General features: G+C 72.1%; 1 protein-coding gene across 1 annotated transcript; it reads left to right on the forward strand.

Moving 5' to 3' along the window:
- Positions 1-10,687: 10,687 nt before the first annotated feature.
- Positions 10,688-25,379, forward strand: MIDN (midnolin). The gene is given in 11 exon segments (XM_074808539.1): positions 10,688-11,595; positions 13,616-13,841; positions 14,976-15,063; positions 15,370-15,432; positions 20,762-20,992; positions 20,994-21,149; positions 21,653-21,785; positions 21,924-22,135; positions 22,137-22,214; positions 22,216-22,234; positions 24,154-25,379. Coding segments are annotated over 10 exon segments (1,461 nt in total). The 5' UTR covers positions 10,688-11,595; positions 13,616-13,623; the 3' UTR covers positions 24,417-25,379.
- Positions 25,380-27,772: the final 2,393 nt, after the last annotated feature.

Raw genomic sequence — 27,772 nt, forward strand, 5'->3', positions numbered from 1 at the left:
CTCCCTCCTCCCCAAACCGACCCGTTTCGGGGAGGCAATGGGGCCGTCCAGGCTGGCGGCAGCACCAGCGTGGCTCTCGGTTGTCCCCAGAGCGCCAGCGCGTGCCCCTGGGGCCCACGGCCGGGGTGAAAGGCCTTTCCCTGCTGCTTTTTGGGGCGGCGGGTGCTGGGGCAGCGCCTTGCCCCCTCGCTTCAGTCGCCGCTCCGGGCTGGGGGGGGCACGCGGGGCCGTGGCGGCCGGGAGGCAGCGGCGTGGCGGGGTTAGGACGGGGCACCTGGGATCTGTTTGTCTCCGGCTTTCGGCTGCTGCGGGGCGGGGTGGGCGTGCGAGGGAACCGGTGGCGCGCGGGAGGGAAGGGCTGCCTGGAAATCGGCGTGAGCGGGGCGGGGGGCCGGCGCGTCGCCCTCCTCCGTCCTTTCCACCCAGGGCTCTCGCCCATGACTTGCATCTTCTGCTGCCAGATGGAGGGTGGGGAGCCGGGCCGGGAGCGCTCGGAAAGTGAAGCATCACCGTTTCTGCCAGCGTCGCCGGCGGCGTCTCTTCTCTTGGGGGCTGATTTCCGAGAGGGGCCGGGCTCTGCCGGGGCAAATCTCCCGGTGCTGGCGTCCCCTCCCTGCGCGTGGCCACATGGCATTTCCACCGTCCCACCCAGATCCCGAATGCAGGGGAAAGGTTCGAGCTCTCATCTCTCTGCAGGAAAAACAACCCCCAAACCCCACCGCAGGCCCAGGATTCCCCCGGCTCCCGGCGGGACTGACTCATCTGGCAGAGCCGCCCCTTTCCCTGCCCAAACCCTCGGCGCTCGGGATCCTGCCGGGCCTCCTGCAGCCGCCCTGCTACGGCCCCGCGGCTCCAGCACCCACGCTGCCACATCGGGGCGGGGGCCGAGGGGCTGCCCCCCAGCCCTCACCCCTGTGGGGGGCACCCGCTGTGCTGGGGGGGCTGCGGGAGGTGGAGGGCAGCCCCCCCCCAGGAGCTCGGGGAGCCTCGGTGCCGGGCAGCTCCCAGCCTGGCCCTGCCAAGGCTTTTGGCACCCCGGTAGCCCCCCCCTGGCCCCCGTGGCCATGGGCCACTGCCGGTGGCCCTGATCCCAGCGTGGGAAGGTCGGCAGAGGCTCCGCACGCCACCAGCCCGGCCGTGTCCTTGGGCCGCGGTGCCCTTGGGTGGCTCGAAGGCCGAATCCTCGACTTCCTTCTCCGAGGGGGAGTGCTGCCGCAATGATTAACCCGCGCCGCGGTAATTGTTCCGTCCTGCAGCCTTTTTCCTCTCCCATTTCCAGCGTTGGAAAATGCTCCTCTTCCACCAACCTCCCACACACGCGGCCCCATGGTGGGAGCGTGGCAGAGCTCGGGGGAAAATCAGGAGCAGGGGACCCAGGCTCGGGGCACGGCGCCGGGCAGGACCTGGCCCGGCCGGGGTTTCTCAGTCCTGTCCCGTTTCTGGGGTGATTTGCCGGCAGATGGGGAGACATCGCCCCACCGCCCTCCCCGGCCTCCCCCCCCAAAATCTGGGCGCAGGAGCGAGTGCCGACGGGCGTTGCGGAGGGCGGGTGCTGTAGCCAGCACGATGGTGCTTGTCGTGCAGCTCCGGCAGCCTCGGAGCGCCGTGCTGGCGAGCGCGGCAAACCCTTGGCCCGGGGCAGCTTCTCTCTTGGGGAAACTGAGGCGGGGATGGCGAAAGCCTCGTGCAGGCTGGTGAGAGCGGGGACGGGACGTGGGAATCCCAGACCCTGGCGCTGCGCTGTGCTGCGTGGGGGATGTCACCCCTCTGGGTGTCCGTCCCCCCCCTCGGGGAGCTGCTGGGGTCCAGCGAGGGGCAGGGGGGGCAGTGCGTTGCCCTGGGGTCTCAGGTGCCTTGGCAGGGGCTTGGTGGCCCCAGGAGCAGCCTTGGTGGCCACTTGCACTTGGCGTCACTGGAGCCGGCCCAAAGCCGCAGGCTATGTGGAGGGGGGGCCCACAGCCCCGTGCTGGGGGTCCGAACGAAGCCCCCTCCCACCACACCCCCGGCCGGGGCTGCGACCCGCGCAGGGCAGGGGGAGGCCGGGGAGGAAGTGGCTGCCAGCTGGGCTCGACAGCGGCTACAAAGGCAGCCCAGAGAGCCCGGGCGGAATGAGGTGGCTCCCGTCCAGGTTCCCACGGCGGCCCCGGTGCAGAAAATACACCCGGAGCTGGTGGCGGTTGCCACAGCGATGGGCTGGGTGCCACATCACGGGGTGGGGGGGCACAGCCCCAGCCCCAGGTGTGCCGGCACGGGACCCCGGCGCGGGGCGGTGGGAGCACGGCGGGGCGGCAGAGCTGGGCGCTGGCGGGGACCAACGGCTCCTGCCCCGGTTCCCGCTGCCCCCACCCGCCTTTGATGTGCCGGGACTTTGCCCTTGGTAAAGCTGGGAGGTTCCCAAGGAGTTCCCAGCAGGAGCTCGGCATCCAGCGCCCGGGCGTCCCGGTGTGAGCCCCCCCGAGCCCCAGGGCCTCCATCCGCCGCTTGGTCCCCCTCGCCTGCAGCCGGGGGGCTCGGAGCCCCCGTGGGCTCCCCAGTTCCTGGTGGGGCTGGCCAGGAGGAAGCGGCTGCAGCTGGCCCCGGCTGCGGGGCTCTTCCTGGCGGAGCTGGCGCTGGGCTGGGGCCTGGGGTGGGGAGGGGAAACCAGGGGGGCCAGGACCGGCTGCCCTCGGGGTTGCCCCGGCGTGCGGCAGGGATGGGGGGGGGACGGCTGCTCTTTCATCCCCGATCCCTCAAAGGCCGCTTGTGTGCGAGCGGCCACCCTCTGCCGGGTATAAATAGCAGGGATTGAGGCCTGGCGTGACACTGGAATCACTTCTGCCACCGCCACCTTGGGTGTCGTCCCCCCTCCCCGCCGCCACCGCCCCGCGGGACCTCAATGGGGTCATTGTGTGCCGCGGCCCCGCAGGGCACGTCCCGAGCAGCTGCTGAACCTGACCCCGGCTGCTCCCCCCCGGGGCCACCGTGGGGCTCAGGGTGCCCCTGCGGGGTCCCATGCAGGGAGGGGACACCCCCCCCCACTCACCCTTGTACCCCCGGCCAGCGAGGGCCACGCACGGGGTTGGCGATGGCTTCCAGCCACCTCCATCCCCACCCGGCCGCGCCGTCCGGCCCTGCCACCCCCTCCCTGCCCGGGCAGCAGCTCTGGGGCGTAATGACGGGGTGTTGCCCGCCTGCCCCGGGGTGGAGACCGGCGCAGAGGGAGGCAGCTGCCACCCAGCAAGACGGGGCCAGCCGGGCGCGGAGCTTCGCTGCCTGCAGCCGGCGCGGCCACACCTGTGTGGGCAGAGCAGACCCCGCTCCCACCCCGGCGCCCGGCACAACCAGCTCCTTCGCGTCCCGGCTGCCTGCGGACAGGCTGCTGCAGGCAGGGCGACCCCCCCCCCCCCAGGCCAGGCAGCTGCGGGGTGCTGGGGAGCGCCCGGCACAGTGGGGGGGATGTGGGGGGCCTGGAGCTGCCACTGGCCCTGCTGCGCCTGCCAGGATCCCCCCGAGCGCCCCAAGGTGCCCGGGAGAGGTGGGGGGTGGAGGGGCTGTGACCCCACTTCCCGGGTGTGCTGCTGTGGGATCCCGCTCGCCCCTCGCCGCTTCCCCGCGTTGTGTCCCCCCTCCGGCCCCTCATCCTGTCTCGGCAGATGGGTCCCAGCCCTGACCCCTCATGTCCCACCAGGTCACCCCAACCCCCACCGGCTGCACCCCTGCACCCCGTGTCCCAGCCAGGGCACCCCAGGGGCACAGGGTCCTGCCAGGACGGGCTGCGGAACGGCCCCCCCAGCTCACGCGGGTTCCCGGCGGGGCATGGGAAAAGCCCGCGTCTCCCGCAGCGAGCGGGGCGGGCAGGGCCCCTCCGACGGGGTCGCATGTGGGCGCAGAGTGTGCACAAGCGCGTGTTGCACCGTCAGCGAGCTTGGGGGGGTCGTGCACCCCCACATCTCCCCATCAGCTCCAACCATGGTCGGCCAGTCCCCTGGGGGTGCTTTACCCCCCGGCCCGGTTCAGGGTCCCGGTCCCGTGGGACGCAGGAGCAGCGGGTCCCGCACCCCGGGGGGGGCCGGGGCAGCTCCGTGGGCTGGGGGTCCCGGCCGGTGCCGGCTCCTGAGGGCCGGGGGGGGATCGGCAGAGCGGGGCCCTGGCCGGGGGCTTCCTGAGCCCGTCTCAGATTCAGCAAACGGCTGCGGCGGGAGGAGGAGGGACGGAACCGGGCCGGGGGCTCGTCCGGCAGCGTTTTCCCTTGGAAACGTGTCTCCTGTAAATCCCCGGCTGATGCTTTTGGCTTTGGAGGCCGCTGGGAGCATCGAGAAGGGCGGGGGGGGCCGCGGCCGCCGCGAGGCCAGTTCCTCTTTTGCTTTTGTTTGGTTCTTGTTTGGCCAAACATCCCCCCCCGCGTCGAGCTGCGTTTCTGGTCGGTGGGGACAAGGGGCTCAGCGGGGCGGGGGGCCGGGGGGGGCCGGGGGGGCCACAGGAGGCAGAGGCTGCCGAGGTTGCACAAGAGCCCCGCTCAGCTGATGCTCCCAAACCCGCAGATGATCTAATCTCCCGCAGCCCGACCTATCGCTGCCATATCGCGTTTCCCCTCAAAACCGAACCCTGCAGAGAGCACCCAACGCCAACCCGGCCCCGCCGGCAGCCCCCGGGGAGCTGGGACCGCAGGCACCGAGGGAGAGGGACCCACCGGGACCCACCCTCACCTCGGGGGGGCTGTTTCAGCCCCGGCGCTGCCGCAGCTGGTCCGAGCCGCCGGCAGAGCCCTCGCTCCGTCTGACCCCGGCCCCACGCGGCGCCGGGCCCCAGAAGAGCGGGAGGGCAGCCTGGGTGCTGCTCCGTGCCGGCCACCCCGAGGTGCCGGCCGGGCTATCGCAGCCTTGGTGTGAATGTCACCGCAGCAACCCCCGCCCCGGGCCGGCTGCTGGGCACTAATTGCACCCCCCGAGGTGGGGGAGAAGGAGGAGAGGGAAAGGCAAAGTGGAGCCCCAGCACGGCGCTTTCTTCCCCCTCCCCGGCACCGGCAGCTCCAGCTCTGCCGCCATGTGGGCCTCTTTCATCACGGTGGTTAACGCAACCAGGGAGCCCCGGTTCCTTCCCCAGCCCGGCTCTGTGCCTGCCAGAGGGGCTGCCAGCCCGGCAGCACCCCGGGGTGCTCCCAGCATCGCCCAGTGAGGGGCTGGAGAAGCACCCGGCTTCGGCTCCAGGGTCTGGCAGAGCTCGGGGCCAGCGCCAGCGGCCGGGACGGCGCCTGCCCTCGCCGGCACGTGGGGTGCCGGGGTGTGCTCCAGCCCGCGCGCTGTCAGGCCGCCTGGTGCTCACGGGCCTCGCGGCGGATGTGAGCAGGCGTTTCGGGGCCCGGCTGCCTCCGCACCGCACCAGCGCCGGCCCAGCGCGGCCGAGCTCTGCGTTGGGAGCTGAAGGCGCTACGGGGAGACAAAGGTTTAATGAGGGGTTGTTCGGCTCCCTCTGATCCTTCCGCCCATTATCTAATCGGAGCAGGGCATTTAAAAGGCCACGGCGCAGGGTGAGTCACTTCCCCGGTTGGTGCCTCAGTTTCCCCACGGGGAGCGCACCGGGATGAGCCGAGCCGGTCTCCCCGCAGCGTGTCTCGGCGCTGGGGAATGCGGCGCAGTGGGTCCGGCCCAGGGCTGGATTCCTCCGGCCGCCCTTCGCTCCCCACTGACTCACCCCCACCCCAGGCCCGGCACCTCCCGCCGACCCCCCTGGGCCTGGGAAGGGGCAAAGGGTGGCCCCACTCCAGCCGACATCCCTGAGCAGCCGGGGAGGGGGGTCCGGCAGGGGGGAGGGCGAGCACCAGCCCTGCCCTGGGGTGCCGGGACACGCCGGTACCACGCGGGGTCCGTCTCTCCTCCCCGCCGGGATTTCCTGCCACCATTCCCAGAATAGGCCGTGGCCCCACATCTGTGGGGTGACCCTGGGCAGCCATCAGCTGGGAACCGGCCCCACCGCCCCAAGCGGCACCGGGGACCGGGGTCAGGCACCGGGCGAGGCAGCGGCAGCGCCGGGGCCACATGGCGGGACTCGTGGCGGTGGCCCCTGCCCCGGGCAGCCCTCGAGGGCCGGGCAGGCGGCTCCATCGCCGTAAACAGGAACCGCGGCCGGCGGGGGGAGAGCACAGCCCGGCCGGGAAGTGAGGGGGTGCGTGTGCCCGGGACGGGATGTGTGCGAACGGCGCGAGCCAGCGTCCGGCCCGGCAGGGGTGGGGGGTGCAGCACCCACCCGGGCGAGCGGGTGTGAGCATGTGTGTGCCCAGGAGTGAGCACGCGAGTGTGCATGTGGCTGTTCGGGGCGGTGCCGCCGAGGCGTCGCACACGCGTGTGCAGGGACGAGGCTGGGAGGAAGCGTCTTCCCCCCCCCCCAGCCCACCCTGGGACGGGGTTTCCCTGTGCCACAACCCACCCGTGGGGCTCCTCTTCCTCCTCCCCGGTCTTGGTGGGTGCCAGCACTGGGGAGGGGCTGCAGGGCCACTGTACCAGCGTGCCCACGTGCCCACGCCGTGCCAGAGCTGCCGTGGGGCTGCTGGCCAGACCCCAGCACCAAGCCCCCCAAGACAGTGATGGGGGGGTCAGGCAGAGGGGTGCCCTCAGCCCCGGGCTGGCCCCGGCCCCCCGGCCCCGGTGAGGTTCCCACATTCCATCAGCCAAGCTGTGCCCCGTGGGACCCCCCGCGCAGGGACACCAGGCTCGCCCCGGCCACCGGGCAGGGTGGAGGGGTGGGTGCTGAGGGTGCTGCACCCCAACTGTGCACCCCAAATTGGGGCAGCGGGACTACACCCCCCACAATGCTTTGCGGGACACACTGGCCCCACCCACTCGAGGGTGGCCACGGTGCATGATGGGCTGGGTAGTCCCCGGGGGTGGCCGGGCTGGGGGGGCCACCCGGGGTGTGATGGGGTCCTGGGGTCTGCAGCGGCGGCACCAGCCGGGGCGAGGCGAGGGCAGGGGCAGCGTCACGGCGAGGGGGCGTCATGGCTGTGGGGCGAGGGGAGCTGCCCCGGGATGGCGGCAGAGGCACAGTGGGGTGTGGTGGGGTGCGGTGGGGCGCAGTGGGGCGCAGTGCTGGCCGGCTCGCAGCCAGGGCGGCCTCGGCTCCGCTCTCCCCCAGGCTGGACCACAAACTGCCCCAGCCAGCCCCTGCGGCGGGAGCTGAGGGATGGGGGGTGGGATGGGGCTGGGGAGGTTTTACTTTCCCCCTGATTTATGAGCCGGGGTCACCCCAGAAACTTGGTTCAGCGTGTACCCGAGGAGGCTACTGAAATCCCGGGTCCTTCCCCTCCCCACGGCTGGCAACTTGCTTGAGCATTTATAATAATAATAACGATAATAACAATAATAATAATAACAACAACAACAAGCTGAGTTGTCCTCTGACTCCTGGAGCCGGTGATTTAAAGCAAACCAAGAAATGTCACAGCATCTGAGAAACAGCTGCGTCGTGCCGAGCCGAGCCCAGGGCTGGGTCCAGCCGGAGGCCCAGCCTGGTGGGGAAGGGGCTTCCCGAGGGATGGAGGGGTGCAGGGCCTCAGGGCTCCCGTTCCTCTCGGCCGAGATGGGTGGGGGTCTGTGCCCCGAGTGCCCCCTCCCACCCTGGCTGGGGCTGGAAGCTGCAGGACTCCCCGGGAGCAGGGGGATCTCAGCCCCTGGCCCGTGCCCAGGGGAGGGTCCTGGTGTGGGCACGAGCTGGCGGCGGACGCCTACGGCGCTGATGCAACCACCAGGACCTCTCCTGACCCGCGATTTCTGCGGTTGCCACACCAGCTCCGGCACTTGGCGCAGGCTGGGGCGCAGGACGGGGCTGGGGGGGGACAGGGGCAGCGGCAGAGCTGGTGGACGTGGCCGGGGCCGGGGGCCAGGGTTCCCCCCGCCCGTCCCAGCGTGGCTCTGGGCTGGAGCCTGGACAGGGAGCGTCGGGGGCTGTCGGGGACGTGGCAGGGCCGAGGGCAGGGAGCCGCTGGCCCTGCGTCAGCAGAGGCGGAGGGGTCAGCGTCCCGAAGGGGAGCGTGAGCTCAGGGAGCCGGGAATAGCCCTGGCCTCACCGCGGGCAGCGGGGCCCCGGCCAGGCTGAGTACAGCCCCACACCTGGGCCCGCGGCTGTATCTGGGGGGATTTGCCGTCCTTCCCGGGGCCGGGCTGTGGGTGGGAGCCGCTGCGGTGACTCCCCCTGCCCCAGCCCCCCGCCTCACGGCCGGGAACTGCCTCATCCCGGGGTCCGATGGGAGCCTCTGGCTGTGCCGGGGTCCCCCCCTGCCCAGCCCCCCCACACCTGGGTGGCTCCTGAGTCACCCCAGGGGTGACTTCACCTCTGGGGCTCGAGGCCGGGGTGACGAGCAGGGCCCCCGGGGGGTGTGGGGTGCCCCGGAGCCAGGGCATGGCTGGGCCACTGGCTCCGGCTGCACAAAGCCGTCAGCCGGGGTGTCCCCAGGCTGCGACGCCCGGACGCGCTGCCAAGGGCCACCAGGACACGTCCCCGAGAGCCGGGAAACACGCGGAGCCGATTGTGTGTTTCTAAGGCCACGCCTGGGTGTTTACAGCCCCGCCAGCGTCACCGGCGCAGGCACCGCCGTCCTGCCCAAGGACACCCCGTGCCCGCCACGGGCCCCCCGCCCCCCCAGGCAGCCCCAAGCCCCTCGGGGGGCTCCAGCCACGGGGGTTCGTGCCTGGCTCCGTGCCAGGAGGGTGGGGATCGCCGGCTCCTTACTCACAGCAGCGAGCGATGGCTCACCTGAGCGCGCCGGGGCGACGTGAGTCACCGCTCGCCACCGTGACTAAGGCTGAGCCGCTCGGCCCCGCGGGGCTCGGGGGACGGGGGGACGACAGGATCCCCCCCCCCCAGCCGCCAGCCCTGCGCCTCCCCCACCGCGGCGGTGCCCGGCAGGCCGGACCGGGCGGGCGGAGGTGAAGCGGTTCGGCTGCACCCTCCTGCCGGGGTGTGCCCCGCGCGGGCCCCGCCGCTGGCCCCGCGCCCATGGGAACGCTCCCACTCGCTGCCGGCAAGGCCTCGGCCGGGCACCGCGCAGCCCTGCCCGTCGGCGTCGGCCCCTCCGCGGCTGTGGGACCACTCCCCGCCCCGGGCTGGGGGCCTGAGGAGGTCATGGAGGAAAAGGGGCCCCCCAGGCTGCAGCCCCGCAGCTTCTGCAGCCACAGGGGTGAGAAACCCCCCTCGTCCCTCCTCTCCCCGCTCCCAAGCCCGGCGCTGGCTCTGCCCTAATCCCATGACCCCGCGCCTGCGAGGGGAACGTGGGGACTTGCGATAAAATCCCTGTGTGCCAAAGTGTGAAATCAGCCAGGAATTCCGTCCAAAAGGAAGAAAAAAAAAAAATTAAAAAAATAAAAGAGAGAAAAGAGAAAAGCTGCTGCCCCGGGGCTGGTGGGGGATTTCCCCAAAGGAGGAGGGCTGGGAATTCCCTTCCTTCGAGGGACAGGGCTTCAAGAACCAGCTCCCGAAAGATTCAGGGCTCCCGGCTGAACCCGGGGCCGGCGGGACGGGGCAGCGCCGAGGGCGGTGGAGGAGCCGCCACCACGGTCCTGCCCCGCGTCTGCGTCCGTCCCCCCGTGCAGCCCCGCGCCCCCGTCCCGGTGCGTGAGAGGCGCCGCGGGGGCTGAGCCGCGGGCCCAGGCTCGCTAAGCCGATTGCGGGAGCTGCGTGTGGCCTGCAGCGGGATTTGTGGAGGTATTTGCTCGTCGGATCGTCTCTCCCCGAGCTGCTGAGCCGTGCGGGGTTTGGAGAACGCTCCCTCTGGAGACGGCAGGAGCCTCCGATGCCGCACAGCAATTATGCCCAAGTCTGACTGTAATCTTTAACGATTTATTCCCAGGGCAACACAATAAACTAAACACACAAAATCCAGGCTGCTGGGAATCCTGGGATCTCCCAGCGTGTGTCTCTGGAGGTTCCGTACTGAAATCTGCCCGTGCTTCCTAAAGCACCAGCTCCCGGAGTCACGGGACTGCCGGAGGAGATGAGCTTCTTTCCCAGGAAGGAGACGGAGCCGTGCGGGGAGGGTGGCGGCCAGCACGGGGCTCCTCAGGGCCACGGGGAGATGCCCTCCCCCGGCACACACCACTCTTTGCCAGTGGACCCGCGCGGGGCCACGCTGGGGCGGCCGCCCCATGGCCCTGACGTCCCCTTGATCCTCCCCACAGCCCCCGGGCCCTGCTCCCCGAGGAGGGGGCTCTGGGGTGACGCCTTGGCCCCGGCACGGCCCCTCCCGCTGCACAAGCCTGAACCGTGGCAGGGCCAAAGGCAGCGAGCTGGGGACGTGGCCCCCCGAGGGGCGGCTTCGCAGGCCCGGGGGCTCCGCAGCTCCCGGGGAGAACAATGGCGCGTCCCTGCCCCGGCCCCTCTCCCAGGGACAACAATGGCGGGAGCTGGAGCTGGAGCCGCCTGAGCTCATCTCCCCCCTGAGAGCCCGGAGGGGGCCGGGGCGGGTGGGGGGCCGCAGGCTGTGCCACAAAGGCTCCCCCCCCCAGCTCTGCTCCTCACGCATGGAGGGGCCTCGCTCCCACCCCGGCGCAGCTCCGCGCCCACCCCCAGGGAGACCGTTCGGGAGGGAAACACTTCTGGCGTTTTGGGGGTACAGAGAGCCCCCCCCCGGCTCCCCCCAGGCCCCCTTCGCTGCTGCCCCGTGGGGTGGGGATGAGCGGCCCCCTCCTCGCTGCAGACCCCCCCTCCAGCGGCTTTGTGTCTCGCTGTGCCAGGGCATTGTCTGCGGGGGAGAGACCCGCCGGAGTCAGCCCGAGGTCAGGCAGCAGCTCCCCGCACCCCCCCTGCAGAATCCCGGGGGGAAACCGGGCTGCGGCTTCCGCTCCAGAGCACCGGGGGGGCATCACCCCCAGCACCACCGGCCCGCCAGCCCGCTCCAAAACCGCCGTGGGGCTGAGTCTTTGTCCCGGCTGTGGAGGAGGTGGGTGGGCAGAGGGCTCCCGGGGGGAGGGACGGCCCAACCTCGCTATTAGACATCAGAGAGTCTCCACCGGGAGCTCCCCGGGAGAGCTCAGCCCCTCGGTTCCCCGCGCACGGACTGACAGACCCCGGTGACGGGGCACCGGACTGTCCCCTCCCCAAGGCCGCGGGGGCGGGTCCCCCCCCGCCCTGCCCGCAGACCCCCGGGGGCAGCGCTGGCACCGGGACCCCCGGAGGGGCAGAACCGGGACCCCGGGGGAGGCCGAGACCCCCCCGGAGCGGGGCCGAGACCGGGACCCCGGGAGCAGGACCCGGGACGAGGCGCAGGGGGCTGAGACCCCCAGGGCAGGGACCGGGGCGGGGGGAGCAACGGCCGGGACCCCCCCGGGAGCAAGTGCGGCCGCGTCACCTGCGGGTTCCGCCGGGGCCGGTGCAGGGGCCGGGACCGGGGCCGGGGCCGGGGCCAGGCCGGTCCCTGCCCCCGCCAGGCTCCACCCCGGGCGGTGCGGGATAAAACTTGGGGCACCTCCCCGGCAGCTCCGCGTCAGGGCTGCGCTCGGGCCGGCTCCAGCGCTCGGGAGGGGGCACCGCACCGCGACCCCCCCCTCCCCGGGAACTTTCTGGGGCCTTTTCCTCCCTCCGGAGGCAGCTCAGCCCCGGCCGCGCCGGGGACCCGCGGGGCCGCGCTCGGTGAGTGGGGCTGGGCCGGGCTGGGGGGGCGCGGGCCGGACTTTTGGGGGAGAAGGGGGGGGTCCGCGGACCGGGACGCGCTCGCTCGCTTTTCCCGGGGGGGCCCCACTCCTCGGGGCAGAGCCCACCCGCTCCCGTCGGGACTCGCCGTTTCCCCGGTCACTCGGGGCTTTGCGGCCCTCGGGGCACGGGCTCCCCTCGCTCCGGGGACCCCAAGCGCGGCCTCCCCCGGGGGGGGGGGCGTCCCGCTCAGCCCCCCCATCGCGTTCCGGGGAGCGGCCCCTCGCGCCCCCCCCCACCCCCGGGGTGCCGTCGTGGGGGGCTGCCCGGGGTGTTTCGCTCCGTGTCGGCGGGCGGGCAGCGGCCCCCGGGGCTCACCGCGGCCGGGCTCCCCGGTGTCTCGGCGAGGGCTCCCAGGACCCCCCCCGCGGGGCCCCCCCCGGGCGCAGGAGGAGCGGCGGGGCCGGCAGAGGGCGCCCGCGCTTTGCTGACTCATAGCCCCCCCCCCCCCCCCGGGGCCCCCCCGGTAGAGGGGGCCGGGCCGGGCCGGGCCCCGGGGTGTCCGTTCCACCCCCCCGGGCTGGGTCCCCGCCGCGGGATTTAGCGGAGGAAGGGGGGGGGGGATGTGGGGGTGGTGTGGGGGAGCTCAGCCCCGCGTCCGGGCAGTTCCCCGTAGCTGTAACGGCGTCACCGGGAGGGTGACCGGGCGGGTGCGTGTGACCGGGCGGGTGCGTGTGACCGGGCGGGTGTGCCCGGCTGCGGGTGACTCTGCGTGTCCGTGTGCCCCCCCCGCCCTTTCCGCCTCGGTGTCCCCGCGTCACTCGCCTCCGGCGGGCGGTCCCCTCCCCTCCGCGGCCTCCTCCGGTGCGGGGGCCGCTCACCGCACCCCCTCCCGCCGCCGCCTGCCCGTGTCCCGCCTTCACCCCTCCGGGCCCTGCACCCCCAGCCCCGGCGGGTCCCCGGGTAGGGGCAGCCCCGCACCCCGCCGGTCGTTGGGGGCTGCCGGGCGCTGCCGCCCCCCCCCCCCGGCCGGGCCGGAGCCCCCCGCCGCTGCCCCGGGGCCCCTTTGTTGCGGCCCGGGGTTGTGAATGGCCCCGGGGGGGGGCGGTGGGGGGGGCGGGGCCGCGCGGCCGCGTGGGCGGGAGGAATCCGGCCGGGCCGCCCCGCCCACCCCGAGCCACGTGGGGAGCCGCTGCCCCTCTCCTATTGGCTGACACCGCGGATGTCGGGGCGTTCGGCGCTTTCCCATTGGCTGCGGCCGCCGGAGGAGCCCGAGTGAATGAGGGCGAGGCCCCGCCCGCGGGACGTTGCTACATTGTAACTTCCCCCCCGCCCCCCCCCGCTCCCACGGCAGCGCGCGGCGGCGGCCGGTTCGGCGGGTCCGGCCCCAAAGAGAGGAGAGGGGGGAGAGGGGGGAGCGAGCGGCCTCCCCGCCCCTCGCCGTGGCCTCCGGGCCCGCACCCCGCCCCCAGGAACCCCGCACGGAGGGAGCGAGCGGCGGAGGGAGAAAGAAAGGAGGCGGCGGGCGGGCAGCGAGCAGGCAGGGAGCGGGCAGGGAGCGGGCAGCGGGCAGGGCAGGCAGCGAGCGGGCAGCAGGCAGGGCAGCGGGCAGGCGGCAGGCAGGGCGGGCAGCGCCGCTTCCACCGCCCCCCCCTCCCGTAGGCAGCCAGCGCCGCCTCCCCTCGCCCCGCCAGCAGCGGGAGAAAAACGGGAGATTAATTTTTTTTTTTGCTATTTTTTTTTTAACATTTTATTTATTTCGCCTGGGCCGCGGAGGGCCCGGCCGGTGCCAGCCCGGCCGCGGGGATCACCCCCTCCCCGCCCTCCCTCCCTCCCTCTTTTCCCCGGCCCCCGCACGGGAGGACTCGAAGCGGAGCCGGAGTTCCCGTGGCTACCGCCGGGGCGAGCGGCGGAGCGGGCCCCGCTCCCTCCTTTGTCCGCTCCCCCCCCCCCCCTCCTCCGCCGCTCCCGCCTCGCCCCCCCGGCACCGACCGCCGTTTCCCCCCCCCCCTCCCCGCAGCTCGGCGGATGGACCCGCAGCCCGGCGCCAGGAGCTGCAGCCGCGGGGCTCCCGCCTGCGAGGTGGTCCCGAACGAGCCCCCCATGAACCTCTACATCCACACCACCACCGGGACCCGCTATGAGCTCTCGGTGCCCGCCGAGGAGACGGTGGAGGGGCTGAAGCGGCGCCTGTCCCAGCGCCTCAAGGTGCCCAAGGAGCGGCTGGCGCTGCTGCACAAAGAGAGGTAGGCAGGGCTCGGCTCGGCTCGGCCCGGGGGGGGCCCGCCGGGGTCTCCATCCCCCGCCCCGGCAGCGGGGCTGGGCGCGGGGGCGGCCCCTCGCACCGGGCTCGGCACCGCACAAAGGCTCCCGCCCCCCTTCCCCCCCTGCCTGGCCCCATTCCTCCGCGGGTCGGGGAAGGGGGGGGGGAGCAGCAGCCCGGGGGGCCGCGGGCGGGGGCGAGACGGGGGCCGGGGCGCAGGGAGGGAGGGGGGGGGGGCTCCGGGCCGTGCCGGGGACCGGAGCGCGGCCGCCGCCCCCCCCTCGCCGGGGCTCCTTTGTGGGCGGCGGGCCCGGCCGTGCCCCGCGGGGGCCCTGCCCTTTGTTCTGGGCTCAACTTCGGCGGCGGCGCGGCCCGGCCCCCCCCCCCCCCCTTCACCGAGCCCCCAGCGCTGGGAGGGCCGGGGGCGGCTGCGAGGAGAGAAGGGGGGGGCGGGGGGGGGGGTCGGTCCTTTGTCTGCCAAAGGGCCGGGGCGAGGGGGCTGCGCGGCCCCCCCCAAGGGGTGCGGGGACCGAGGGGGGCCAGGCTCCCCCCCCCCCGCGCTGTGCTCAGCCCCGGCCTGGAGTAACTTGGGGAGTCCCGCCCGGATCGGGGACGGGAAGGGGGGGGGGGGGGGGGCACGTCCATCTGCCGGCACCTCCGGGGCTGGGGGGGGCACGTCCCCCCGCGCCGCCTCCCCCACCCCACGCTGGTCCCAGCTCCTCTCCCACCCCCGTGGGCAGGTTTCCTGTGCCACGAAGCCCCGTGGGCCCCCCCCAGCCCCTGACCGGCTCCTTGCCCCAGCTCGGCCAATGGCTGCAGCACCCCTTGGCCCTGCCCCGCACGCCCCATGCACGCTGCACGGAGCCGGGGTACCCCGGGCCCCCCCCCGGGGTGCAGGGGGCTGACGGGGAAGAGGCCGCAGGGTGCTGGGCCCCCTCCTGCCTCTCAGGTGTTGGAAACACTTGGGGTGGGGGTGCTTGAGGGGGCTCAGTCCTCGGGGAGCAGCCAGGCTTGCAGCTGGTGTGTGTCCCCCCCAATTTATCCCCCCCCCACATCAGTGCACGTAGCTGGGGCTGCGCTGACCTCGCCTCTGACATCTCCCCCCTCTCCCCCCCAGCCGGCTCAGCTCTGGAAAGCTGCAGGACCTGGGGGTCGCGGAAGGCAGCAAACTGACGCTGGTGCCCACCGTGGAGGCCGGCTTGATGGTGAGCAGCGTGTCCCTGCGGCTCCCCCCCCCCCTCCTCCCTCCCACTCGTGCCCATCTATTATTAAAGCCCCCGGCGAGGATGCGTTGGCCACCCCGCGGCCGCCCCAGCCCTGGCCCAGGAGGCCACGCCGGGCTGGGCACGGCAGCAGGTTTAATATTTCGCTGCTTTTCTCAGGGCTTGTGTAGAAATAGTGGAAGTGACATGTCATCCCTCCCCTCCTGCCGCACAGACGCCCCCTCCTTCTCTGCATTTGTAATGTTAATCCCCCCCTCCTCCTTTTTTTTTCCTTTTTTTTTTTTCCAGTCCCAGGCGTCCAGGCCAGAACAGTCGGTGATGCAAGCGCTGGAAAGCTTAACTGAAACTCAGGTGAGAGGCTCGATGCACCCCCCTGAGACAAAGGCGGCTTCGCGGGGCGGTGGGGGGGGGATGACAACACTGCTGTGACCTGACCTCGCTCCCCCTCCCGAAAGGTTTTGGTCTTTAGTGCCCCGTTTAGGTTTCACCTTCAGCAGGGGTTGGGAGCGCTGAGGGTGGTGCCCGGGGCGGGCACCGTCATCCTGCACAGCGCCGGGCGCGGGGAGGTCCCACGCTGCCGCTCGCAGCCCAAACACGCCGGCAGCGGCGAGGGCAGAGGCGCTGGGAGGTGAAGTGACTCAGTCAAGGTCACGCAGCAGGTCGGCGGCAGAGCCAGGCGGCCCAGGGCCCTGCCTGGGGGGTGCGAGGCCACAGCCCCCCCCCCCCCCTGCAGCCACCCACCCTGCACTGCACAGGCAGAGCTGCCTGCCTGCCCCCCGTGGAGGGGGGCCACTGGGATGTGCCGGGGGGCTCATGGGGCCACTGGGCCATGCTGGGAGCTCGTGGGGCTGCAGAGCCCGGCTTCTCCTCCCCCTCTCCTTGGAGCCGTCCTTGGGAGGGGGGTGTTGGGGGGGGAATTGGCCGTGCTGGGCTATTCTGGCAACCTCCGTGCGCCTGCTCGGTGGCCTTGGGCTGGGGCGCCCGGGTGCCGAGGAGGGGGTGCGGGGGGGGCGGCGGTGCTGGCGGGGGCCGTGTTTAGAATAACTGCGAAGTTTCTTGGCGGCTGGCGGGGCGGCCTCCAGCGCGGGAGGTGTCGTGGGGGGGTCCCTCCGCCCGCGTTCCCAGGGCTGGGTGCGCGCGCAGCCGCCGGCTGCCTGCCGCGAAGGTGGAATTTACCCCCAGCCGCGCAGGCCCTGGCTTCTTTGTTTTCAGTCTCTTTATTATTGCTGTTAAACTCTTTCCTTCCTTTCCGGCCAATGCTGCAGCTTATTTTTTTTAAAGGGTTTTTTTTCCACTTTTTTTTTTTCCTCTTTTTAACCTGCCTCGCTGCCTTTGGAGGAGGGGGCTGAGCCCCGCGCTGTGCCGGGGCCAGACAGGGGGGTTGGCGGGGGCACGGCTGTGCCCGCGGTGGGGACGTGGCTGCCCTGTGCGGGGGAACCTTCGCTGACCCACTGTGCCCTTGGCTGCCCGGGGTGACCTTGACTTTCGGCAGCTGGTTTAACCCTGTGTGGGCCACGGGGGTGAGCTTGGAGCTGGAGTCCTGTGCCAGAGGCTGGTGCCCGCCTCTGCCCTCCCTTGCCAGGGTGCCCGGGCAGCCCGGTGCGGCGCAGGGTGCTGCCTGTCCCGGCGGGGGTGCAGAGCTGTGGGAGGGGGCTGGTTCTGGCAGCCCACCCCGGGGGTCCCGGGGCACATCCCGGCCCCATCGCTCAGGCTGTGCAGCTCCTGCCGGGGTGGGCAGCGAGGTGGGGTGTCCTGGGGAGCAGCAGGGCCAGGGAGCTGCCCAGAGCAGGGGGGACTTGGGGTCCCCCCGCATTTGTGGTGGCAGCTGCTCCTGGCCCCACAGTGCCCCGCACAGCTCCCGTGGGGCAGGTGGCCGTGGTCCCTCCGGAGGCATTTTTGGGGGTGGCCACGGTTTGGTGGCCCCGGTTTTCCCCTCGAGGCTGTGCCGGGCGGGCCGGGGTCTGGCAGCACGGGCGTGCCGCGGTGCTGCCTGCGGGCAGCGGCTCCTGCCCACGGCAGGTTCCTCCCGGGTCGGTGATTCAGGAAGCCGGGGCTGCGCAGGAGGAACCGCCAGCACCTGGGGGGTGGAGGGCGGGGGGGGCAGGAAACCACTCCTCTCATTCATGCTTTGCTCGGCTCTGCCTGCGTCACGCATCCTCCGGCAGCGCAGGCAGAGCTGCGCCGACTTCCTCTGGGGGTGGCGAGGGGGGGGCCGGGGCGCTGCCACCCCCTCCCCACCCAGGTGCCTTTGGGGAAGTGGCTGCGGGGCCGGAGGTGACGCTGCGCCCCGGGGTCTTCCTGGAAGGGCTTCGCTGCGCTTCCTTCTGCCGGGGGGGGGGCTCGGCGGTGCCCCCGCTTTCCAGGGAGCCCCCGGCCCCGGGCGGGCAGCTGGCGGCTGATCCCGCAGCCTCGGCTCTTCCTTCCCCCGGTCCCTCCGCCCGATTGTGGGGTGGAGGGGGGGGACACACGGGGACACATCCTGCCCAGCTCGGCCCTACTGGGGCGGGGGGCTGCGGCTGGGGGGGCTCTGGCCCTCTGCCCTCCTTGGCACGGGAAAACCCCCCGGGCTGTGGTGGGACCCGGCTGTTGGCTGCAACTGCGCCCGGCTGGAGAGGCTGCAGGGGCTGGGGGGGCATTTCCTGCTCCCCCCTCACCCCCCCATCCTCAATCTGGCCCTGCCTTTCCCCTCCGGATCTGCCAGGAACCGAAGCAGGACAGCTTGCCTGCGTTTTGGGGGGGCTGCTGCCCTCCCCGCTCAGGGCAGGGCCTGGCTGGAGGCAGCTCCTGCTCTCCACCAACCGCCGGGGGGGGGTCCGGGGGTGTCTGGGGCTGGGGGCCGGGGTGACGCGGGGCCAGGCGTTGGAGCAAGGCGGGAATGCGGCGTTCTCTGAGTCATCCGCGTTTCTGAGAAGCAGCCGGGAGACACTTGCCCCGTCCCTGTGGGCCCAGAGCCCGGCACGGCACAGCCGGGTCCCCAGGCAGGGCTTGGCAGGGGCCCAGGGGGACCCCTGAGCACGGGGGGGGGGGGGGGGGGGCTTTGGGGGGGCCCAGTGGTCCCAGAGCCCTCGGTGGGGCCGTCAGGCCCCCCCAGGCTGGGAGGGACGGGGCCGTGGGCGGCCGAGCAGGCGGCTGGGTGGGACGTGTTTGCATTGGAGCGGCCTGGTTTCGCCGGGAGGGGGGTTGGCAGCGGCGTGGGGGCGGGTGCTGGGAGCCCCGGAGCTGCGGTCCCGCCGGGCCTGGGCCACCACCGGGACCCAGTTGGCTCAGCGCCGCGGCCGAGCCCCTGGCTAGCCCAGGGTGGGTGCGCGGGAGGCCCTGGGACCCCCGCGCCTGGGGAGTGTGGGGGGGGTGTTATTTGGAGTGCGCTGGGAAGCGCCCGGCAGCGTGGGTTTGGGGTGCTCTGGTTTCTCCCGACGCTGGCGAGGGGTCAGGCAGGGCGCAGGCAGGGCGCAGGCAGGTGTGAGTCACATGGAGGGGAGGCGGCCTCGGGTGCTGCTGACGTCAGGAGGCCCCGGGGAGGCGCACGGGGCTCCCCTGAGCGAGGGCAGCCGGGGTGCCAGCCTTGGCGGAGGGTGGGTGCCCCTCCCTGGCTGCTCCCCCCCCCCCCCCCCCCCGCTGTGTGCAGGATGGGACCGGGGGGGGCTGCGGGAAGACCCTGCTGCCCACTGAGGGTCTCGGTGGGGAGAGGGATTGGAGCTGCCCCCCCATCCTGGGCACAGGGCTGGGCTCTGCTCGGTGTGAGGTGGGGGGGTCTGGTCCCCTTCCCCGGCTGGGAGAGTGGCGTGTTGACCTGGCTGGGGGGGGGGGGGGGGGGGGTGTCTGTGTTTGCCCTGTGGGGAACATCCCACCGACGCTGGCTCCGTGGGCAGCTGCTGCCTGCTGCTGCCTGCTGCTGCCTGCTGCTGCCTGCTGCTGCCTGCCCGGGCCGTGCTGCCCGCGGGGGCTCTGTGCTGCAGTCGTGATGCCGAAGGGGCTGTCGCGGAGGGGGGGGCCGCGTCTGTCCCTGGCTGCGGTGGGCAGGGAAACTGAGGCAGAGCCGGGGCCGGGGGGCAGGCGGGGGGGCCGTGGGGCAGGCGGGGGGGCCGTGGTGACGCTTTCCCAGGTGCCGTGTTCACGCACACGCGTGTGCGCCCGCCCGAGCGCCCGCCCGCTGTCCGCTCCCACCCCCTCGCCCCGTAACCTCCGTGGCCAGAGCCGCAGTGTCTCCTTCACGCCCACCCCTTCCTCTGCAGCCTCCGCCTGACACGCTCGGGGCTTTGCTGCTGGTATTTTTAAAGCTGCTTTTCCCACGGCTTCTCAGAACCGGCCTCCGCTGGAACGGGGCGCGGGGGAGCGGGGGGGGGGCGCGAAGGGGGGGCCGTGCTCTGCAGAGGTGCCGGCCCTCGGCTGCGGGAGGTCAGGGGGGTGAAGGGGGGGGGGGGAGCGCAGCTCTGCAGGACCCCTTACCTGGTCCTGCCGCGGGTGCCGGCTGCACCCCGAAGGTGCCGGGGGGGTGTGGGTGGGTGACGTCTGCGGGAGCCGTGCACGGCGCTGCACGTGATGAGCTGGGGAAGCCGGGCCCCGCTGCGCCCCAGAATAGCGTGGCTGGAGGGGGGGGGGGGGCGGCGGTGGTGGCGTCATCCCCATTAGCTGTGACCCGGTGTCCTGCCCACAGCCCTGCCTGCCGTGAGCCTGCGCCCTCCAGCCGGGCTGGGGGGGGGGGGGTGAGAGGCACAAACCGCGCCCCCCCCGCAGCACACGCAAAGGCGTGGAGGGGGGGATGGATGTGGAATGTGGGGGGATGCTGAGCGGAGCTGGGGGGGCTCCCCCATTCCCCAGCACAGATGTCGAGTGATTGATGCATCCGGGGGTGCTGAGTGATGTGCTGGGGTGGGGGGGGGAGCAGGTGTTGGGGATTGGGGGCCCCCCCCCTTTCTTCCCCAGCCAGGACCAGGGCAGGGTCAGGCCCCAGCTCTTGTCTCTGCGCTGCAGCTGCTCCATCACCTGCCTGTGCCGGAGCCTCCGGGGCGGGCAGGGGCAAATCCTGCCTGCGCAGCCGCTCCACCGGGCCTGCCCCCCCCTCGGGCTGTGTTTGGAGTGTGGGGGGGGTGATGTGGGCTGCCCTCCCCTGCCTTTCCTGCCTGATAGCCCCAAGTCACGGCAGCAGGCATGGCAGGGACCCGGCATGTCCTCACCTGCCCCCTCCCCAGCCCCCCGCCCAGCAAGGATGCTCGCTCCCTGTGCTGGGGGGGGGCAGCCCCCCCCCAACTGCTCCCTGGGCTGGCCGGAGGAGTGCTGCTGGCCCCGGGGGTGGGTTGGCAGCAGCGTGGCAGCCCTGGCTGCAGCCCCTGCCTGGCCCTGCCTGCCGGGCTGCGGCGGGGGGGTGGGGGGGCCCAGCCCGGCGGTTTTGTGCTGGGAGATACAGGGCGGGGAGAGAACAATCCCCCCCCCTCGGCGCCGTCAGCTGGTGGAGCTGGCACCGCGCTGGGGTCGCGCGGGGACGATGGCCGGGCTCGCCGGGCTGGCACTGCCGCGGCCCCGGGAAAGGGCTGGTGGGGACGGGGGGTGGGGGGGTCACCCCTTCGCTGCCCGAATGACCCGATCGCGTGGGACAGGAGCCCATCCCCTTGCTCGGCACCGGGGGCGGGGGGGGGAGTCTCTTTGCGTGCCAGGACTGACCCCCAGCTCCTTCTCTCCTCAGGTCAACGACTTCTTGTCGGGCCGGTCGCCGCTGACCCTGGCGCTGCGCGTGGGCGACCACATGATGTTCGTGCAGCTGCAGCTGGCGGCGCAGCAGAGCAGCGGGCAGCTCCAGCACCGGCACCTCATCGCCAGCCGCGGCGAGGCGGGGGCCGCCGCCAGCCCCCACTGCCGCACGCTGCACGGCGGCGCCGGCTCCGGCTTCGCCCGCATCCCCGTGGTGCCCGCCTGGCCAGCAGAGCCCGGCCCCCAGCCCCGCGCCCGCCGCGCCGGCCCCCCCCATGTACTGTAACGCCCCCCACCCCGCTCCCGTCACCGCCGGCATGTTCCGGTCGCACGGGGCCAGCGCGCAGACGGTGAACAGCAGCGTCGTCTCCTCCTGCTCGGAGGTGAGCGGGGACTGGGGGCTCCCGGTGCCTTTTGGGGGGGGGGGGGGGGGGGTGAGGCTGTGCAGTGCCCTGCCCTGGCGATGCTCTGCCCTGCCTCAGTTTCCCCACGCACGGGACAAGGGGGTTCCCCTGCCCAGTTTGCAGAACGTCCCCCCCTGTTGTCCCGGGAGGGGCTCAGGGACAGGGTGGAAGCCAGGACTTTGTTCTGTCCATCTTCAGGAGCTGCGCTCGCTGGCTCCCCCGGCTTGGTGGGGGGGTTGGGGGGTGACTGCCCAGACCCCCAGCGCACAGAGGGGTGGGAGAGCCAGTTCCTCCTGTCCCAGTAAAACTGGGGCTGCTGGTGCCTGCTGGACCCCGCTCCCTGCCTGGGGCTGCCACGGGGGTCCTCCTGGCATGACCTGGCTGTTTGTGGGGGGGGCAGGGGGGGCAGGAGGGGCCGGAGCGGGGCTGTGTGCCCCCCCCGATGCCCCAGCACAACCCTGACGTGTCTCTGTCCCGCGCAGGTGGACTGCGGCGCCCGCGGCAGCACCCCCCCGGGGAGCAGCCCTGCCCCCACGGCCCGGTCCCGCAAACCCGGCGCGGTCATCGAGAGCTTCGTCAACCACGCGCCGGGGGTCTTCTCAGGGACCTTCTCCGGTACGTGGCGCTGAGCCCCCCCGACCCCCCAACGGCTGCGGCGGAGGGGATGGAGGCGGCGGGAGGGGGGGATGTGGGTCTTGGGGGGGAGCTGCTCATCTCACACCCACCTCTCCCCCCCCAACCCCGGCCCTGCAGGCACTTTGCACCCCAACTGCCAGGACAGCAGCGGGCGGCCGCGGCGGGACATCGGCACCATCCTGCAGATCCTGAACGACCTCCTCAGCGCCACGCGACACTACCAGGGCATGCCCCAGTCCCTGACGCAGCTCCGCTGCCAGACGCAGTTCTCCTCCTCCTCTTCCTCCTCCTCCTCCTCCTCGCCTCCTGCCTCCCCGGACCTCGCCACCAAAAACTACCTCAGAGCCGCTGCCGGCGGCCGCGGCCTCCCCGCCCCTGCACCCCGTCGTCCAGTGCCAAAGCCAGATCCCGGATGTGCAAGCCCAGCGGTAAGCCCGGCTGCCTTCACGGGGTGGGGTGGGGGGGCTACTGCTGGCCCCCGGGGTCGCCTCGGCCGGCCGCGCTGCCCACACGCTGCCCAGCGCCCGGGCTCTGGGTTCGGCACCTCCCGTGTCCTGGGTCTGTGGGTGTTCGTGGCTGAGGTGGGCAGAGAGGGGCTGGGGAGCCCCTGCAGCCCCCCCAGGCCAGAGCTGACCCCCCCACCCCCTGTTTTTGCACAGGGGTCCTCCCCATGACGCCCGATGCTGGAGTTCGCTTCAGGCCTTTGGGTTTTATATATAATTTTTTTCCCCTGTAACGACTGGCTGCTCGCGCAGCGAAGCACCCCAGGGCTCTGCCCGCTCCTGCCTGCAGCGGAGGGAGCAGGCAGGGGGCTGGCAGGCAGGGTGGGGCTGGGGCCCCCCCATCCTCCCCCTGGCTGAGTGATTGACAGGTGTCACTCAGGGCAGGGTCTCTGCAGGGGGAAGGTTGTCTCTGTCTCCCCTGCAGAGACAAAACTGGGGGGTGCGGGGGGGTGCTGGCAGCGCACGGGGAGGGGCAGGTGGCTGCCGTGTCCCCGTCTCTGTCCCCGCTCCCCCGGGAGCTCCGGGCCTGTCCCCGCTGCAGGGGTGGAGGTTTTTTTTTGGGGGGGGACAGGGGACACCCAGACTCTGGCTCCTCGCCCACCTCCCCATTTGCAAACCCACCACGGGCCTGGGGGCAAAGGTGGGTTTGGCTGGGGGGGGCCCCCCCAGGGCGTGGCGGGCGGCTCCCGCGGCCCCCCCAGGCGGTTTGGGGTGCACACCTGCACGCCCTGAGGCCGGAAGGCACCCGAAGGCGCCCGCCCCGGCCCCCCCCCCCCTGAGATTTGCTTAGAGAAAAGAAGTGAAACCGCCGGTGCTGGCCGGGGGGGACTCGCCCTCCCCTCTGGGTTTTCTCTTCCTTCTCTCCTGGCCGAGGGGCGTCCGGGCCCCCCCCGGGGCGGCTCCGTGCTGGCTCCCAGCCCTCGGTGACGTGGCCACGACCCCAGCGCAGCCAAACCCCCCCCCGGGGCCGCCCCCGCCTCTCCGCGGGGTGTGTTGGTGGGGGAAACCTGTCCCCCCCCCGCCCCAGGCCCCATCTGGGCTCACCCCGCTCGGGCCCCCTTGGCCCCTTTGCTCATTTTTGTGTGGAATTCCCAGCACGGGGGAGAGAGACACCCCAAACCCCCCCCAGCCCCGCGCCGGCGTCCAGCCCCGCCACCGCGTGGCTCTGCCTGGTGCCAGGACCCCTCCTCCGCCCCGGGGGGGGGTTGTTTGGGTTCACAGGGGGGTTGTCCCCCTGCTCCTGCCATCTGTTCCGCCCACGGGCCGGGGGGCGATGCTGGAATTTCGGGGGGTTCACGCGGGGCCGCCGGAGCCCGTTTGGTGCTGACGGTGCCCGCCGTGTCCCTGCGTGGGGGAAGCTGAGGCCGGAGGGAAGCCGGGTTGCTCCGTCCCCTTGGCGTGGCTCTGCCGCAGCCCGACCCCCCCTCCCGGCTGCTGCGGGTGGGGGTTCGGTGCTCCCAGCCCCCCGCAGCTGCTCTCTGGGCCAAGTTTGTTCTGGAGCGGGATCCCTTTTTTCCTCTTTCCCCAGCGCTGGAGCCCACGTCTGGAGCTTCAATTGTTCGTCCTCCCACGCGCCGCAGCGGGGCCAGGCCCCGCGCCGGCTGCCGTGCTGCGGCGGGGGGGGCAGCCGGGCTGCTGCCGCTCCTCCCTCGCTGGGGAAATGCCCCCCCCGCTTTGGGGCAGCCCCCCAAAAAGGGGCTTCTCCCCAGCAGGGACCGGCCGCCCCGCGGTACGCGGCTTTTTGGGGGTGTCCGTGCGTCCGTGCTGGGTTGGGGGGTCGCGGGTGATTACAGGCAGCCCCCCGCCCCCCTCCGTGACCCCCCTCCCCACTTCTGCCGTTGCAGGGGACCGCTTGCGGCAGACGGAGAACCGGGCGACGCGCTGCAAGGTGGAGCGGCTGCAGCTGCTGATGCAGCAGAAGCGGCTGCGCAGGAAGGCGCGCCGGGACGCGCGGGCGCCCTACCCCTGGCTGCCCAGCCGCAAGGCCGCCCGCACCAACAGCAACAGCAGCGTCTCCAGCGAGGGCAGCCTGGACCTCGACTTCGAGGACTCGGTGTGGAAGCCGGAGGTCAAGGCGGACATGAAATCGGAGTTTGTCGTAGCATAAGAGCCGTGTCGGCCCCCGGGGAGGGGGGTCCCCCCGCTCCCGGTGCCGTTGCTGTTGGCGTGGGCCAGATCTCCTCTAGATTCGCCATCTCCTGCGACGGACGCCGCGGGGCCGACCCTGCCCGCACCGGGGGAGCCTCACACCCCCCCCACACACACCCACTTCCCCCCCTCCCGCCCCCCCCGGCTTGGTTGGGTTTGGGGAGATGGGGGAGCAGGCAGGAGCTGCTGGCCCCCTCCCTGGCCGGGAGCGGGGGGTGTCCCGGCACCCGGGGGGGGGCCCTGGGGGATATCAGAGCTGCTGCTTTGCTGCGAAGAGGGGTGCAGCGGGGTGGGCTCCGACCCCCCCGGCGTGTGTGTGTGGTGTCCCCCCCCCCCTCCCCGGTGCAAGCAGGAGGAGATGAAGTCTCTTTCGGAGGTGCTGGGGCCCCCCGGGTTTGGGGGCCATTTGTTTTCCTTCCCTTCTATATGTAGCATTGCTCGGCTGCGGGGCTGGGCCCCCCCGGGCGGCTGGGGGGGACACGCGTGTGCCTGGGTGCCACCGGCCCCGCTGCGCAGCCAGGGTTGGGGGGGGGGGGGAGGGGCTTTGTTTTGGGGTGGGTTTTCATTTTGTTTTTGGAGGGAAAAGAAATGGCGCCTTCCCTCCGTGGCTGAGACCAACTTCCGAGTCGCTGGACTCTTTCCCGCCCACCTCTTGGTGCGTTGGATTTTCTTTTTAACTTAAAAAAGAAGAAGAGGAAAAAAAAAAAAAAAGATTAAAAAAATAATGAATAAATAAACCCAGTACTCGGTCATGGCTGTCCGCAAGCCGTGGGGCTAATATTTATAGACATTAATTACCCGACTGAGCCAATACTGACATAGTCTTGCATAGGCCGTAGAAATCCTTTTTCTTGTCCGACTTTGATTTTTTTTTTTTTTTTCGTCAGGAGATCTGTGCAAATAGAGAACCCATGTGATGTGTTTTTTGTCTGTAAAAGTCTTTAACCCATGTGATGTGTTTTTTGTCTGTAAAAGTCTTTTTTTTGTGTGTTTCGGGGAGGGGGGGGTGGGGGGGGAGAGCGAGGCTTTCGGTCTTTAATATTTTATTTTTTATTTTTGAAATAAATTTGGGCAGTCTGGATGCAACTGTGCCTGCCTCTGCTGTCAGGGGGGAGGGGGTGGGACAAGGGGCACCCCCTTCCCTCAGAGTCGTCAATGGCCCGGCCTGTGTTCAGCACTACACATGTGTGTGCACCCCCCTGCACACGTGTGACTGCACACGCATGATCACACACACGCAGCTGCCTCCATCGCTCCCCCAGCGCCGCACACACGTGCCTGCAGCCATGCCCGGGTGCACACGTGTGTGCCCAGGTCTGTGCATACATGTACAAGCGTGTGCGCACCCGCCTCCGCGGGATGGAGAGAAACCTGAAAGCGCAGGGGGGGAGGTGACGGAGCTGGGGGTCCCCTCGCGCTGGACCCCCACCCTGGCCCGCAGGGACGTGCCGGGTTCGGCGTTTCCAGGCCCCGCCGGTGCTGGCCCGACCCGGGTGAGCGCGGTGCCGGCCGTGCCGACGTGCTCAGCCGCTGCCCCGAGGAGCCGGGCCGGTTCCACCAGCCGGGCTGGCTGCGGGTGCTGGCACCCTTCAGCCCTCCTACGTCACGGCGGGGCGGCCACGGGCCGGGGCGGAGGGGTTGGTGGCCACGAACCCGCTGCCGCCCCCGATGCCCCGGTTCCATCCCCGGGGCCTGGCATGGCTGTGCCTCAGTTTCCCCACCTGCAGCTGCAGGTTGGTTCGCCCACACCCAGGGAAGGTGACGGGGGGGGGGGATGGCCCTGGGGACACGCGTTGGTGCCATCCCACCCACGGGTGCCCACTTCCCCCCGGCCCCTTCAGCTCCCAGGGGTTGGGGGGAGGCCCCTGGGGTCTCTGGGAACAAAACCATGGGGGGGCCAGCGGGGCTCGGGGTGTCGGTGGCTGCGTGGTGCCATGTCTGGGGGACGCTGGGCTGGAGCACCCCCCCGTGCTGCGCTTCTGCACCCATCACGGTGACACAGTGGGTGCCAGCACCCCCCAGCTCCCCTGCACATGCTGGGGGGGGGGGGGGGGCAGTGTGGCCCTGGGGGAATGGGGGGGGGGGCTGAGCTGTGGGGCTGTTATTTGGGGAGGGGGCAACAGTGGCTGCCCGTGTCCCCTGTGCATGCGCCCCGTCCAGCCCTGTCCCCGCACCCTAGGGACTGTGGGGGGGGACAATCCAGAGCCCCCCCCGGGGGACCCAGCACCCCGTGGACAGGACAGGATTGTCTGGCTGGGGCTGGCGGCTCTTCCCATGGGGGAACACCCGGGGGGGGGGGAGGCCCGGCCGTAGGGCTGGGGGGGGCTTCGCTGGACCCTGAGCCCTCGGGGGCAGCTGAGCGCCGGAGGAAGCCGGGGCCGGGAGAGGAAGTGGCTCCGGTTCCTGCGGTGACATGTGTGACACCGGGCGCCCCGCTGCCAGCGCCCCGCTTTGACGTCATTTCGGGTAGAGGCGCCCTGGGCCGCCCCCCCCCGACAACCCCGGCCCGCGCCGCTCGCGCCAAATTTGGCAACGGGAAGAGGAGCCGCTCGCCGCCGGGAGCAGGCGGCAGAGGCCTTTTAAGGCAATCGCTGCCCGGCCGGGCACGCGTGGGGACGCACACGCGTGTGCACGCTCCCGCCCACCTGTTTGCACGTGGGCACGCGCCCGCCCGACACGCGTGTGCGCGGAGGGACACACGCAGGCAGGCAGCCGCACGCGGGGGTGCGCACGTAAACAGTCACACTGCAGGGGGACCCCCCCAGCCCCCCCGACATCAGCTCCGATCCTGTGGACTCAGCTCAGGGGCTGGGGGGCCCTGGGGGAACTGGGGGAGCTGTGGGGACGGGGGCCTGGGGTGCCAGTTGTGCAGGGACAGCCCGGACCCCAAAGCACGGCACAGCACGGCACGGCGCAGTGGGACATGGCACGGCGCGTTATGGCACGTATGGCGTGGCGTGGCATGGCGTGGCACACTGTGGCACCTCACGGCACGGCACGCCGTGGCGCGGGCGCCCGCGGGAGGTGTCTGCGGCGCGGCGGGAGGCAAGCCGGGACACGGGGCGCCGCATCGGGCCGCGCCCACCGGGGGTGACATCACTGCGCCCGCGGCCGGCAGATGCTGGTGATAAAGTGGGGGGGTCGCCGGCGGCGGGGCGAGGCCGGGCAGAGCCCAGGCGTCCGGGCGCTTCGCACCCCCCCCACACCCCATCCTGCCTCCTCCTCCTCCTCCTCCTCGCTGCCCCCAGCCCTGGCCCCCACACCCTGCCCCGGCGCTGCTGCGGGGCCAGGCCCACCCCGGCGAGGCCACGCTCA

The sequence above is a fragment of the Strix aluco genome, chromosome 29, assembly GCF_031877795.1.
Source record: "Strix aluco isolate bStrAlu1 chromosome 29, bStrAlu1.hap1, whole genome shotgun sequence".
Taxonomy (NCBI): Eukaryota; Metazoa; Chordata; class Aves; order Strigiformes; family Strigidae; genus Strix; species Strix aluco.